At 43.8% G+C, this 14,937-nt stretch overlaps 1 protein-coding gene across 4 annotated transcripts in view; it reads left to right on the top strand.

Annotated features, from left to right (window-relative positions):
• Window positions 1-14,937, top strand: part of TRPC4AP (transient receptor potential cation channel subfamily C member 4 associated protein) — an 88,008-nt gene that overhangs the window by 59,326 nt on the left and 13,745 nt on the right. For 3 of the 4 annotated variants that reach the window (XM_073008119.1, XM_073008120.1, XM_008021592.3), the window contains exon 9: window positions 9,632-9,798. In XM_073008119.1, the coding sequence (XP_072864220.1) occupies window positions 9,632-9,798 (167 nt within the window). The remainder of the gene's footprint in view (window positions 1-9,631; window positions 9,799-14,937) is intronic. The other variant, XM_073008122.1, reaches the window with a different exon arrangement.

The following is a 14,937-nucleotide window of genomic DNA, read 5'->3' as shown; positions in this document are numbered from 1 at the left end:
TACTGCACTCACGGTATGGAAGCTCTATTCCACATACTTCAGGCTAAGAATTCTATGGCTGTGATCACCTTTGCCTAAGCTTGCTTGCTCATGTACAGAGGTTTTGCACTGGGAAAGGCAAGCCCAGAAGACTAGAGGCTACTGACCCTGCTCTGAGAATTTGCCCACAGAGAAAGGCAGTTAGTAAGAACAGAGTCTAGGGAAGTTCATGCCTGAGATTTTGATGGTAAGCAAATAAAAAGAGACAGGTATCTCTTCTTTTTTTTACTCTTTTATTTTTTGTATTTTCTCTTTTTTTGAATAGAGAAGGGTTTTGCCATGTTGGCCAGGCCAGTCTCAAACTCCTGGCCTCAGGTGATCCACCCTCTTTGGCCTCCCAGAGTGCCAGGTTTATAGGCATGAGCCACTATGCCCAGCCAGGTACCTCTTCTTAATTAAGAACAAGGTGATGCACAGGCCAGCTAGTTCACCAGAGAACCAGGGAAGGAGACAGCTGAGAAGAACTCTCCTAAGGTCAGAACAAAGCTCAATTTCAAAAATCACCCCTTCCTGAATTTAATTGAATTAGACTTGGGAGCAGTGTATACTCCAGGGCATTGTCAAAAACAGTCGAGAATTCAGACAGCAGTTAATAGAGCCTAACAGCTGGATGTAATACCAGAAGAGATGGAAAGCTTTAATGTTTCTTTTGATTAATATTTTCTAGTATAACATATCTCCTTCAATTATTTCTTCACCGTATTTCCCAAGTTACTTTCTTAGAAGTTGCTGGCTGGGTGCAGTGGCTCACACCTGTAATCCCAGCACTTTGGGAGGCCAAGGCGGGCGGATCACCTGAGGTCGGGAGTTCGAGACCAGCCTGACCAACATGGAGAAACCCCATCTCTACTAAAACTACAAAATTAGCCGGGCGTGGTGGCACATGCCTGTAATCCCAGCTACTCGGGAGGCTGAGGTAGGAGAATCGCTTGAACCTGGGAGGCGGAGGTTGTGGGGAGCCAAGATGGCATCATTGCACTCCAGCCTGAATAACAAGAGTGAAACTCCTTATCAGGGGAAAAAAAAAAAAAAAAAAAAAAGTTGCTTACCACATACATCTTAATATTTTTCAGATTTAAAAAAAAATTTTTTTGAGGAACAAAAAAACACACAAGACTACAGAAAACAAAAAAATGGCAGAAGTAAGTCCAGCTTTATCAGTAATAACATTAAATGTGAATCGATTTAACCATTCAAAAGACAGATTGTTATATTGGATCAGAAAACAAGATCCAGTTATATGCAGCCTACAGAAAACACACTTTCAATTCAAAGATAAAATAGGACAGTAAAGGACAGAAAAAGATGTATCATGCAGGCAGCATCCACAAGAAAGCTGGAGAGGCTGTACTTTTAAAAAGTTGGAGAGACAGAGTCTCTGTCGCCCAGGCTGGGGTGTAATGGCACGATCAGCTGACTGCAACCTCCACCTCCTGGGTTCAAACGATTCTCATGCCTCAGCCTCCCAAGTAGTTGAGATTACAGGCGTGGAGCCCACGCCCGGCTCATTTTTGTGTGTGTTTTTAGTAGAGATTGGGTTTCACCATGTTGGCCAGGTTGGTCTCAAATGGCCTCAGGTGATCCACCTGCCTTGGCCTCCCAAAGTGCTGGGATTACAGGTGTGAGCCACCATCGCCAAGCCAAAAGAGCTGGAGAGACTTTAAAACAAAAACTCTTATCAGAGCAAAATAGGGATATTTTGTAATAACAGGGTGAAACCATCGAGAAGATATAACAGTTATAAACACGTATGCATCTAAAAACAGCCCCCAAAAAATACGTGAAGCAAAAACTAACAGATTGGAAGAAAGCAGTAGTTCAAAAACAACAGCTGGAGACCTTAACATACTACTTTTAATAATGGATAAAACTAAGCAGAAGATCAACAGGAAAACAGAAGACTTAAAACACTGTATACCAACAAGGACTAACAGAGCACTGTAGACCACTCCACCCAACTACTACAGCATGCACATTCTTAAGTGCACATGAACATTCTCCAGGATAGACCATATGCTAGGCTGTTAAAAAAGTTCAGCAAATTTGAAAGGATTAAAATTGTACGAAAGTATGTCCTCAAATCCCAGTGGGGTGAGTTATAAATAAATAACAGAAACTTGGGAAATTAATAAATACATGCAAATTAAGCAGTGTACTTCTAAATAACCAGCGGGTCAAACAGGAGATCACAAGCAAAATTAGTACATATCTTGAGGCTGGGCGCGGTGGCTCACCCCTATAATCCCAGCCCTTTGGGAGACCAAGGAGGTGGGTCGCTTCAGGTCAGGAGGTCCAGGCAGGAAAATCGCTTGAACCCTGGAAGCGGAGGTTGCGGTGAGCTGAGATCACACCACAGCCTGGGTGACAGCGAGATTCTGTCAAAAAAAAAAAAAACGGAAATATTTTGAGAGAAATGAAAAATGACACTATATATCAAACTTATGGGATGCAGCTAAAGTGTACTTCGAGGGAACTTTAGAGCTATAAATGCCTACATTTTTAAATCTAAATTGCCTGAACGTCTACCTTAAGTCATTGGGAAAAAAACAAACATCTCAAGAGGAAAAGGAAGTAATAGGATTAGAGTGAAAAATGGTGAGATAGAGAATAGAAAAACAATAGAGAAAATCTACAAAACCAAAGATGATTTTTTAAAAGGTAATCTTGAAAAAGATCAACAAAGTTGACAAACTTCTAGCCACACTGACCAAAAAAGAAAGGCTTAAATTACTAAATTAGAAATGAAAGAAGGTACATTACAACCAACCTTAAGAAAGTAAAAGGACTCTATCCCAGCACTTTGGGAGGCCGAGGCGGGCGGATCACGAGGTCAGGAGATCGAGACCATCCTGGCTAACACGGTGAAACCCCGTCTCTACTAAAAAATACAAAAAAACTAGCCGGGCGAGGTGGCAGGCGCCTGTAGTCCCAGCTACTCGGGAGGCTGAGGCAGGAGAACGGCGTGAACCCGGGAGGCAGCGCTTGCAGTGAGCTGAGATCCGGCCACTGCACTCCAGCCTGGGCAACAGAGCCAGACTCCGTCTCAAAAAAAAAAAAAATAAGAAAGTAAAAGGACTCTAAGGGAATACTATAAACCATGTAAGCTAATAAACTAAATAACCTGGATGAAATGAGCCAGTTAAAAGACATAAACTACCGCAGCTAACTCAGGAAGAAATAGAAAACCTGAAATAACTGTAACAACAAGATTGAATAAATAATGAAAAACTGCCCACAAAGAAAAGTCCTGGCCCACGTGGCTTCACTGGTTAATTCTACCAAGTGTTTCAAGAATTCACACCAATACTTTCCAGACTCTAATAGAAAATAAAAGAGGAAGGAACAGTTCCCAGCTTATTCTTTGAGATCATGTTATCATGATACCAAAACCAGATAAAGACATCACAAGACCAGTATCTCTTATGATTATAGGTGCAAAAATCCTCAACAAAATACTAGCACACCAAGTATAGCAACATACAAGGATTGTATACCATGACCAAATGGATTTATGCAAATTTGGTTCAACATTTGAGAATCAGTTTATGTAATACACTGTATTAATAGAATAAAGGACAAAAACCACATGATCGTTTCCATAAAAGCATTTGAGAAAATCCAATACCCCTTCTAGTAAAAACAAAAACTCAGGAGAGAACTTCCTCAGCCTGTTAAAGGGCATCTACAGAAACCCATGGCTAACATCATACCTAATGGCAAAAAATGGAAGGCTTCTCCCACTAAGATCCAGGACCAAGATGAGTTCCTGATTGTTTCTGGAAGTGGCAGTGCTGTTGCCGCTTCTCTTCAGCATTGTATTGGAGGTTCTGGCTAGGGCAGTTAGGCAAGAAAAAGAAATTAAAGGCATGCAAATTAGAAAAGTAGTGAAACTCTTCACAGATGGGATGATCTTATATGTAGAAAAACCTAAGGAACCTACTATAAAAACCAATAAACTAATAAACAGGTTCAACAAAGGTTCAGAATGGCTAATATTAAAAAATGAGTAGTATTTCTATACAGTAGCAATCAACAAACCAAAAATGAAATTAAGAAAACAACTTTATTTACAATAGGATCAAAAAAATAAAATACTTAGCAACTTAACAAGTGTAAAACTTATACTCTGAAAATTCTAAAACATCATTGAAAAATTAAACCCTAAATAAATGTAAAGACATCCCTTGTCTTTGAATCAGAAGATTAATATTGTTAAGATAACAGTATTCCCATACTGATCTACAGGTCAGCCTTGCAGATTCAACACAGTTTCTGTCAGAACTCTCAGCTGTCTGCTTTGCAAAGATGGACTAGCTGATCCTAAAATTCATGTGGAAATGCAAGAGACTCAGATGAACAAAAACAATCTTGAACTAGGCTGGGTACAGTGACTCATGCCTGTAATCCCAACACTTTGGGAGGCTGAGGCTGGAGGATCACTTGGCCTCAGGAGTTTGAGACCAGCGTGGGTAATATGGTGAGACCCCTGTCTCCAAAAAATTTAAAAATTAGCCAAGCCTCGTGGCACCCACCTATAGTCCCAGCTACTCAAGAGGCTGAGGTGGGAGGTTAGCTTGAGCTCAGGAGTTTGAGGCTGCAGTAACCTGTGATCGTGCCACTGTACTCCAGCCTGGGTGACAGCGAGACTCTTTTAAAAAAAAAAAAAAAAAAAAAAAAAAAAACTAAGAGAACTCATGTCCTGACTTGAAAACTTACTACAAAGCTGCAGTCAACACTGTGCTGCCGGCCTGAGGATAGACATATTGATCAGAGTTGAGAGTTCAAAAATAAACCCCCATGCTTATTGTGATCAATTGATTTTCAACGGGTACCAAGACCATTCGTTGGTGGAAACAGTAGTAGTCTTTTCAACAAATGGTACTGGGACCATTTGATGTCCACATGCAAAAGAATGAAGTTAGATCCCCTGCCTCATGTCATACACAAAATTAAAAGGGTCAAAGACATAAATAAAAGAGCTAAACTTATAAAACCTTAGAAGAAAACATAAGGATAAAGCTTCATGACCTTGGATTTAACAATTTAGATGTCATACACAATGACATCTGAAGCACAGGCAACCAGGTAAATAATAGATTGGACTTCATCAAAGTTAAAACTTTTTGTTCTTCAAAAAACACTATCAGGAAAGTGAAAAGAGAACACACAGCATGGAAGAATGTTTTTGTGGGGAATACAGGGTTGGGACATTTTTGCAAATCATATATCTAATAAGGGATTTGTATCTAGAATGTATAAAGAACTCCCATAACTCAATAATAAAAAGACAACCCATTTCAAAATATAGACAAAGGATCTGAATAGACATCTCTCCAAAGAAGATATACAAATAATTATTAAGCACGTGAAAAATGTTCACCATCATTAGCCATCAGGGAAATGAAAATCAAAACCACAGTGAGGCCAGGCACAGTGGCTGGCACCGTAATCCCAACACTTCGGGGGAGGCCAAGGCAGGAAGATTGTCCAAGACCAACTCGAACAACAGAGCAAGACCTCGTCTCTACCAAAAAAAAAAAAAAAAAAAGTTTTTTGGTTAGCCGGGCATGGTGGCATGTGCCCATAGTAGTCCTGGCAACTTGGGAGGCTGAGGTGGGAGGATTGTTTAGGTCCAGAGTTCAAGGCTGCAGTGAGCTGTGGTCTTGCCACTGCACTTCAGTCTAGGTGATAAAGGAAAAAACAAACCCCACAATGATACAGTACTTCATAGTCACTCGAGTGGTTATCAAAAAAGGTGGATAATAAGGGTTGGCAAGAATAGGGAGAAATCAGAACCCACATTCACTATTAGTGGGCATGTAGAATAGTGCCGCCACTCTACAGTCTAGCAGTTCCTCAGAAGGTTAACATACAGTTATGTCATAGGGCCCAGAAATCCTACTTCCAGGTATATATCCAAGATAAATGAAAATACGTGTTACTCAAAAACTTTTTCAGGAATGTTCGTCACAGCATATTCATAACAGCCAAAATAATGGAAACAACGCAAATGACTGTCACCCGATGAATTAATAAACAGGATATGGTATATTATTTATTTATTTTTTTTGGAGACAGGGTCTAGCTTTGTCACCTAGGCTACAGTGCGGTGGTGTGATCACAGCTCATTGCACTCATTGCAGCCCTGACCTGCCAGGCTTAGCCATCCTCACACCTCAGCCTCCCAAGTAGCTGGAAACACAGGTGCACACCACCACACCCAGCTAATTTTTTTATTTTTTGTAATAAAAGAGACAGAGTCTTGCTGTGTTGCCCAACCTGGTCTCAAACTCCTGCACTCAAACGATCTTCCCGTCTTGGTCTCCCAGAGTGCTGGAATCACAGGCGTGAGCCACTGTGCCAAGCCAGAATGTGGCATATTTATACTAGCGGGTGTTATTCAGCAGTTAAAAAAAGGGAATGCTGATCGGTGCCACGACATAGATAAACCCTGAAAACATTGTACTAGGTGAAAGAAGCAGTCACAAAAGACGGCATATTGCATGAGTGCATTAATATGAAGTGTCCTGAATAGGCAGTTACCTAGAGACGGAAAACAGTTTCATGGTTGCCTAGAGCTAAAGGGTTTGGTGGGAAATAGGAAGTGACTGGTAGTGAGTACAAGGCAGATTTCGGGGGGTGATGAAGATACTCTAAAAGTGGTAATGGCTGTACAACTCTATGAATATCCTAAAAATCATGATATGGTTAATTAAATGGATGAATTGCATGGTATGTGAATTGTACCTCCAAGCTGTTAAAAAAAGAAAACAAATGAGCGTGCATGCCCGCAGAAAACGGAGTGCAGTGCAGAGAGAGAGAGAGTGGTGACTGCTCCAATCGGCCTGGTAGAGCTGAAGAGACTCGGAGGGAAGCACAGGCCTTGTGAGCTGGTTTTCCCATCTTCATCCTTGGGACTGTCCTTGTTGCTAAGCTCTCCATTGCTTTGGAGACGTGTTTCTTGAAAATATTCCAGAAAGTCTGTCAGGCCTGTACAAGCCAGGCACCAAAAGTTGGTGGTGACTTGGAGAGGTGTCAGGCTGCCCTGTCTCTTGCTTCGCAGATGTTTGTTTCTCAGTAGGACTTGTGTGCCCCACACTGTGCCCACTGCTTCCATAAACATCCTTCCCTGCAGGACTCCCTAGAGCACCATGGGCTGGCTGCTGAGGATGCCAAGCACGCAAGGTCACACAGCAGTGCACGACAGAGGCAGGATTCTGCGTGATAGTTCTTCAGGTTCACTTCACAGATTAGCCGACACTTAACTGTTCTGGAAGCTGGGCCAAGGAGTCCTAACGTGGAAATTGAGTAACTATAGTTTTTTGCCCAAGGTACAGGAGAATAAATATGAGTAGATAGAATCTCTTAAATTAAAAATTTCTCCAGTAAATTTTTCCTGAGTCTTTGTCTCCTACCTGTTTAGTTCCCATTAAAAGCTTGGAGATGAAAAAGAAGAATACAAAGTAGCAAGCAAGCATTAGCAGATAAAACTCAGTTTTCTGAGAACTTATATTTAGTTTCTAATTGTATGTTGCTTATTTCGGGCATTGTTTCAGGCACCTTCAATATATTCCCGTACTCCTTACAATGTTAAAGGGTGGGTATGGTTGTCAGTATTGCTGTTTTACAAAGGAGGATGGATACTGAAGCATGAGAGGTCCACTGATTTACTGAAGACCACCCAGTTAGTGATTGGGGTTCAAACCCAGTAGTCTGGCTTCAGGGTCTCTTCTCGTAACTACCGTGCCACGCTGTGTCTCAGTCACGCTTCATTCAGCAGCTTGTCGTCTTCCAGGGTTGTGATTTTAACATAACATGGCTGGGAAAAGTAGTTCCAAGTCTGTAGGATAGAGTAAGTTAGATTCTCTCTTTTTTTTTTTTTTTTTTTTTTTTCCTTTTTTGGAGACAGGGTTCAGCCCTGTTGTCCAGGCTGGAGTACAGTGGCACGATATCTGTTGGTTCATTACAACCTTCACCTTCCAGGCTCAAGCAATCCTCCCACCTCTCCCTCTTCAGTAGCTGGGACTACAGGCACATGCCACCATGCCCAGCTAATTTTTTAAATTTTTTTATAGAGATGAGGTCTCACTGTATTGTCCAGGCTGGTCTCAAACTCCTAGGCTCAAGCAGTCCACCTGCCTTGGCCTCCTAAAGTCCTGGGATCATAGGCATGAGCCACCACGCCCGGTCAGAATAAGTTAGATTCTTCTGTCTTGATACTTTGCAGAGTATCACTGTGTTTTCTGTATGAGCCTTACCTGAATATATCTGATAACCGCTCCTCTATACCACATAGAGGCCTTTGCAAAAGGCCTCTAGGGAAACAGTTCCTATAGGAGCTTGAGAGGACCATGGCAGTTATTGATTCATCTTTTCACCTTAACAATGAGGAAACTGAAGGGAAGTCACTTTGCTGAGATCACCTAGCCTCTCCTGACTCTTGACCGATGCCCTTTTAAAATAATAGGGATCTGGGCCGGGCACAGTGGCTCACCCCTGTAATCCCAGCACTTTGGGAGGCCAAGGCGGGCAGAGCACTTGAGGTCAGGAGTTCGAGACCAGCCCAGCCAACGTGGTGAAACCGCATCTCTACTAAAAATAGAAAAATTAGCTGGGCATGGTGGCATGCGCCTGTATTCCCAGCTACTCGGGAGGCTGAGGCAGGAGACTTGCTTAAAACCAGGAAGCGGAGGTTGCAGTGAGCCGGATCGCACAACTGCATTCCAGCCTGGGTGACACAGCCAGACTGTAAGTAAGTAAGTAAATAAATACATACATAAATAAAGGATCTAGGAGTGAATGGGGGCTTCCTAAGAATCAGATGCTGGGCTTCTCTTATGTTCCCATTCAGTCTTCACAGTAACTCTAGCTGTCCGCTGCAGTAGTACAGAGCAGTCTAAGGCCTAGTGAGGAGGGGACTGGCCCAAAGTCATAAAGCCAGCAAGTCTTGACACATGTCAGGTATCCAGTAAATATTACTTAGCTGCTGTTGAAGTTAGCAGTAATGACATTGGGTAAAATGAAAGTCTGCCTGTAGATAGTGTGTTCATCTGCATCAGTAGCATCAGTTGTGATACCCAGTCTGCTTTAGAAAGTTGAACCTTAGAAAAATTTAGATGGTTCTTTTGAAAAAGAGGAAATTCTTCAAAAAGAATCCCTCTCGGGCTTCCACAGTGTCCCTTATGGAATCTCAGTAGAACCAAGCAAGCAGGGCCATTTGCGACTTGAAGAGCAGTCCCCATAATTTGCTGTCAGACATCTGCGTGGGCACTTTCTGGGGGTCTGGTTGGTGGCAGGAGAAGGGGATAAGCAGGGAGGGATGGGTCATGTTACTGTGTTGGCTGTGTCCGAATATTTTTACTTCATGTAAAAGTAGATGAGATACAACTACTGCAGAGTCCATTTTTCTGAGTCTCTGAGCTTACCTGGCTCCTGGGGGTGTGGAGGGAGTTTTGCAGCTTTCAGGGTCTCTGTTCAGGCTCAAGGCCCAGCTGAATGGCTATGCTACAAGTCTGTTCAGAGCAGGTTCGAGGGACAGAAATGTGTTTCCTCACAAGCCGTGACTCAATCCTCTCTCTGGTGGCTGTGTCAGCCTCCATTGTGTTCCCTCCTCCAGGGGCTTCTGAGGAGAATGGCCTGCCTCACACGTCAGCCAGGACCCAGCTGCCCCAGTCAATGAAGATTATGCATGAGATCATGTACAAACTGGAAGTGCTCTATGTCCTCTGCGTGCTGCTGATGGGGCGTCAGCGAAACCAGGTGGGCCCCTCTCCAGCGTCTCAGGACACAGGGAGCAGGTGCTGCCCGGGCGCTCATGGTATGCCAGGTGCTCCACAGGGCCTTCTGTTGGAATGGCTCTTGCTCTAGGCTGGCAGAGCATAGGGGTATTTCTCCTACTGTTCTACCCATCAGGAAACCAGGCTGATTCCAGAACCGGAGTCTTTCCACGGTGCGTTGCTGTGTGGAGCGTTTCTAGGCATTCCTGGTTGGTGCTCAGGGCAGGAGCAGGCAGTTGCCTCTGTGAGGTGAAGATTAAAGGGTTGAAAACTGGCAAGACTGGCCCTGTGGATGTGCTGGAGGAGCTGCCAACCTGATGTGGGCTCAGGGCAATGGGACAGAGCCCAGAGCTATGTCTGCTTAGGAAAACTGGGCAAGTACAGGGGCTCCAGATGTGCAGGGCTTCCCTGAGTCTTGAAGTAGTTCCAAGATGGAGGAGGAAGGGCCCATAAGCTACAGTAGAGGAAAAAGGGCTTGGAACAGTGCAGCCCTCCTCCTCAAGACTGTTGAGAAGTAGCCTGCAGACCACGCCCTTCTCCTAGGGAGGAAACCAGGCATGGGGCCAGGAGAGGCTGGGGTCTTAGCAGTCCTTCCACACCTTTCTGAGTCAGACACTGGACTGTCACAAGTCTGGGCAACAGCAGTGCAGTTACCCCCATTTTACAAGTGAGGATGAAAACGTCTGGAAGAGAATGAAAGAGTGTAGCAGGTGGGACAGGGCAGTGCCCTAGGGAGGAGTGTGCGTAGTCACTGGAACAGTGAGGCAGCTGGGGGACGGCCTGGAGAAAACAGCTAGGAGAGGAAGGCTGAGGGCTCGCAGGGACCAGGTCACGTCAAGCTGTCACAGGCCATTTTAAAGACTTTGGTTTTTACTCCGAGTGAAGTGAGAAGTCATTCCTCTGACTGCTTTGGGAAAGACTGGAAACAGCAAGGAAGGGAATAGGGTGACCATTAGGGGCCCTCATAATAGGGCCAAGAGATGATAGCAGCTAGGACCAGCGTATTGGTGTTGGGACTGGTGGGAAGTGGTTGCATTCTGGATACATTTGAATGTGAACTAAGCAAATAGGAGAATGGATTTGCCATGTGTTGAGATGGTTAAGACCAGCAGGTAAGGGGTGGAGGAGCAGGCTTAGGAAGATGGTGAGCTGCGTTTTGTACAAGGTAGATTTGAGGTGTCTGATGGAATTGGCACTTGGATTGATTACCTGCAGCTGCTGTTGGGGAGATGGCAAGGCTGGAGGTGTCACTTTGGGAGTCCTCAGCATATGGTTGTATTTAAAATCAGGACACTGGATGAGATCCCACACTGATAGCCACAGCATTGGTGTCCCTTCCTTCAATATGGAACATGTTTTTTATAAAAAATAATTGTAGGGACAACTTTTATGCGTTGAGTGCTATTACTTTTTTGAGGCACTTTCACAGTTATTTATATTTGAAATAATTGTAGGGACAGCTTTTATGTGTTGAGTGCTATTACTTTTTCGAGGCACTTTCACAGTTGTTTGAATTTTCAGGTATTTAGTAAGTTACACAACAGGTGGTGACTGTGTGTCCCCACACTCGATTCTTGAGAAAGCCAGGGCATAAACTAGGCTGTGCTCTCGGGGACAGGCCTGGACAGAGCCAGAATTTAAACTCTGCTGCCCTGCCTCCTCTGTCTGCCATCTCACAACAGTTCTCTGTTCCCTGAGCCTTCTTGTTTCCACATTGCTATGAGTCGTTGCAGTCTTGAGTTAAACTGTATGATTACAGCGCTGCTTCCTTGGGAAGGGACCATTAGTGACCTTGAAATCCTGGCCCCCCAAAATCACTTTCACTAGCATGTTCTCATTTGCACAGTCAGCATTTCCTGGGTTTCTGCTGTGTGCCGGGCACCATGAGGATATGGATTCCCAGATCCTGCCTACACTGGGTAGCAAGGGAAAGGATTTCCTTGGCCAGGCCTCACAGAAGGCTTCTTCCTTAAAGAGGCCTTATTGTTAATGGGCAGTTGGGCCAAGTTCTCTGACCAATCTTGGCCAAATTGAAATCTCAAGACTGGAAAGGCTCCCCAAATGCTGTCAAGTTTCGTCCCTCTGGTGCTAATGAAAATCATCCATATAGCAGTCGTTTCTTTTAGTCATTTCTTCAAGCCCTGAGTAGCTTCCACATTACCTCACTGAGCCTTTTCAACAGCTCCATCGTCCCCCATCGCCTTTTCTGTCAAGGGACTTGAGCTCAAAGAATGTTGCCGAGGGTCACAGAGCTGTCTTATGAACCCAGGGCTTGCTGACTGCGAAGCCTGAGCTCTTAGCCACTGCCTCCTCAGGTAGAGTGGCACTTCATCTCACCCACCTGCCCACCATCCTCCTATAGAGCAGGCCACGGGGCTGGACCTGAGAGTAGGAATAATGCATTCTACAAGTAAAATTTGTTTTACAAATTTTACACGTGAAGAAGCTGCTATTTTCTTTCTTCCTTTTTTTTTTTTTTTTTTTTTTTTTCCTTTTTTTGAGTTAGTCTTGCTCTGCTACCCAGGCTGGAGCGGTGCAGTGGCGTGATCTCAGCTCACTGCAACCTCTGCCTCCCGGGCTCAAGCGATCCTCCTGCCTCAGCCCTCCAAGTAGCTGGGGTTACAGGCACACACCACCATGCCTGGCTAATTTTTGTATTTTGTTTTTGTTTTTGAAATGGAGTCTCCCTGTCACTCAGGCTGGAGCGCAATTTCTGCTCACTGCAACCTCCGCCTCCCAGGTTCAAGCAATTCTCCTGCCTCAGCTTCTTGAGTAGCTGGGACTACAGGCATGCGCCAGCACACCCGGCTAATTTTTGTATTTTTAGTAGAGACGGGGTTTCACCATGTTGGCCAGGCTGATCTGAAACTCCTGACCTCAAGTGATCCACCCGCCTTGTCCTCCCAAAGTGCTAGGATTACAGATGTAAGCCACCATGCCCGGCCCTAATTTCTGTATTTTTAGTAGAGACAGGGCTTCACCATATTGCCCAGGCTGGTCTCGAAATCCTGAGCTCAGGTGATCTGCCCATCTTGGCCTCCCAAAGTGCTGGGATTACAGGCGTGAGCCACCATGCCTGGCTGAGAAGCTGGTATTGTTAAGAGAAAAGGGAAATGATGTAGGAGAAACCTCAAACCTAAATACTGGCCTGAACTTAGGAGACCCAGGGTCAGGTCCAAGTCTGCCTCAGAAGGCCCCTCTCTTCCCAGCTGTGTGACTCACCCCTAATCTCTTTAAGCTTGGGTTTCTAGTCTGTGCAGTGAGGCAATTGCACTGGATGAATTTTTGTGGGCCATTGTTGCAACGTTTTATAGCTGTGTGACCTGGGCCTGGCTTAGGGCCCTTTGAGTGAGACAGGAAGGCACATGGCTTGGTAAACACCATAGATGTCAGCCGTACCTCCCCAACCCCAGTTAAGCAGGGCAAGGTAGACCCAGGCTGGATTTTAGTAAAGGCCTGAGTGGCACAGCAGGTGTCATTTTACATCAGCCTCAGTCTTAACAGGTTCTGGGCTGCTTATGAGTCTAACACTGGCCATAATTTCTAGTAGAAATTATGTAGAAATTTCTAGTAGGCTGTGATTTCTAGTAGAAAGAGAATAGTCACCTCCATTACTTTCAGTGGCAAAACCCACAGTTACTTTTACACAACCTAATATGTTGAAAGGAGAGGTCCATTGGAATGGAGGCTGCCAGGAATGTCTTTGTCAGGTTCTGGTCTCCCAAGATAAATGCATACCTGTAGTGGGCTGGAAAGGGGCAGACTTTAGGATCAGAACACCTGAGTTAGGTGCTGTTGCAATCACTGACCTTGCCCAGTCTGGTCTTGCTGAACTTCTCCGCCTTGTAAAATGGCAATAAGCGAGCAGTGGTGCTGTGTGCAGAGCTTTACATGTGCTTTCTGACTTGATCCTTACAACAGCCCCGAGAAGGGCTAGTAATAGCCTTACGTTATATAAACAAATTTTAAAAGGGAAATCATTCCTGTAGTTCTGTTTTAAAAGATTTAAGTTAGTATCAATGAAGCCTGTTTCCCCTCTGATCATTGACATTCTGATGGTTCCATGAAGCAGCTAATTTTACCAGTTATTAGTGTATCCTTCTAGAGACATTTTTATGCTTACAAAGGCGAATTGTATTCCTCTTTTTTTTACACAGTCAGTAATATAGCATGAACGTACTTGCTTTCCCAGTATTATCTCTCGGCAGTTGTTAAGTTCACGACATACAAAACACCTTGATTCTTTTTTACTGGTGCCTTATATCCCATTGAGTGGCATACCATAATTTATTTTGCTAATCTCTGTTGATGGAAGTGTAGGTTATATCTATTTTGGGGCATTATAAATAATGCTGCAGTGAGTAGCATTGTAAATATGTGTCATTTAGTATTTATATGGATCTGAATGTAAATTCCTAAAGTGGAATTGCTGGTTAAAGGGATTATGGATTTGAAATTTTAGAGTTACTGTGAAACCCTCTTCCCTGTGCAGGTCGTAACAGTGTGCCCTCCCACCAACAGCGTGTGAATGTACCTGATGCCCAGGTCACCAACATGTTCTTTTAAAGCTTTGTCATCTTTCCCAGTCTGAAAGAGTGAAAAATCAGATGTTTGTAGGACTCCTTATAGAGGAATTTCTTTGCTTGTGGCATGAATTGCCAATGTCTGTTCTGTTTTTGTCATATTTGGCTTGTGACTTCGCTTATTTTGAGTTTTGCCATTCAGAATTTTAAAAGGTTTGGGTGGTTGATGTCAACAAGCTTCTTTTTGAGCTTCTAGGTTTAGTGTGATTCTTCAGAAAGGCTTTTCCAACTCTTAGATCATTTTTTTTAAATTCTTTGCAGAGATTTTTCTGGATCTTAGAGTGTTTTAATAATCGTATCTTACTTTCAGCTGAAATTTATCCTAGTGCAAAGCATGAGGGACATTTTCATGTTAATATGAGGAGACAAATCTTAAGGAATTTGTTTAAGGTTACAAAGTTTGCACATGGTAAAGCTAAGAGTCAAACCCAGGACTCTTGAATCCCAAAGGACTCTTGAATCATACTATCTGAATCCTAAACTTATGCTTCTGTGATAGGAACTATCATACATTATGACTTGTAGGATTATTGTGAGCA

The sequence above is a fragment of the Chlorocebus sabaeus genome, chromosome 2 (assembly GCF_047675955.1).
Source record: "Chlorocebus sabaeus isolate Y175 chromosome 2, mChlSab1.0.hap1, whole genome shotgun sequence".
NCBI classification, from domain to species: domain Eukaryota; kingdom Metazoa; phylum Chordata; class Mammalia; order Primates; family Cercopithecidae; genus Chlorocebus; species Chlorocebus sabaeus.
This window is presented reverse-complemented; position numbering and strand designations above follow the sequence as displayed.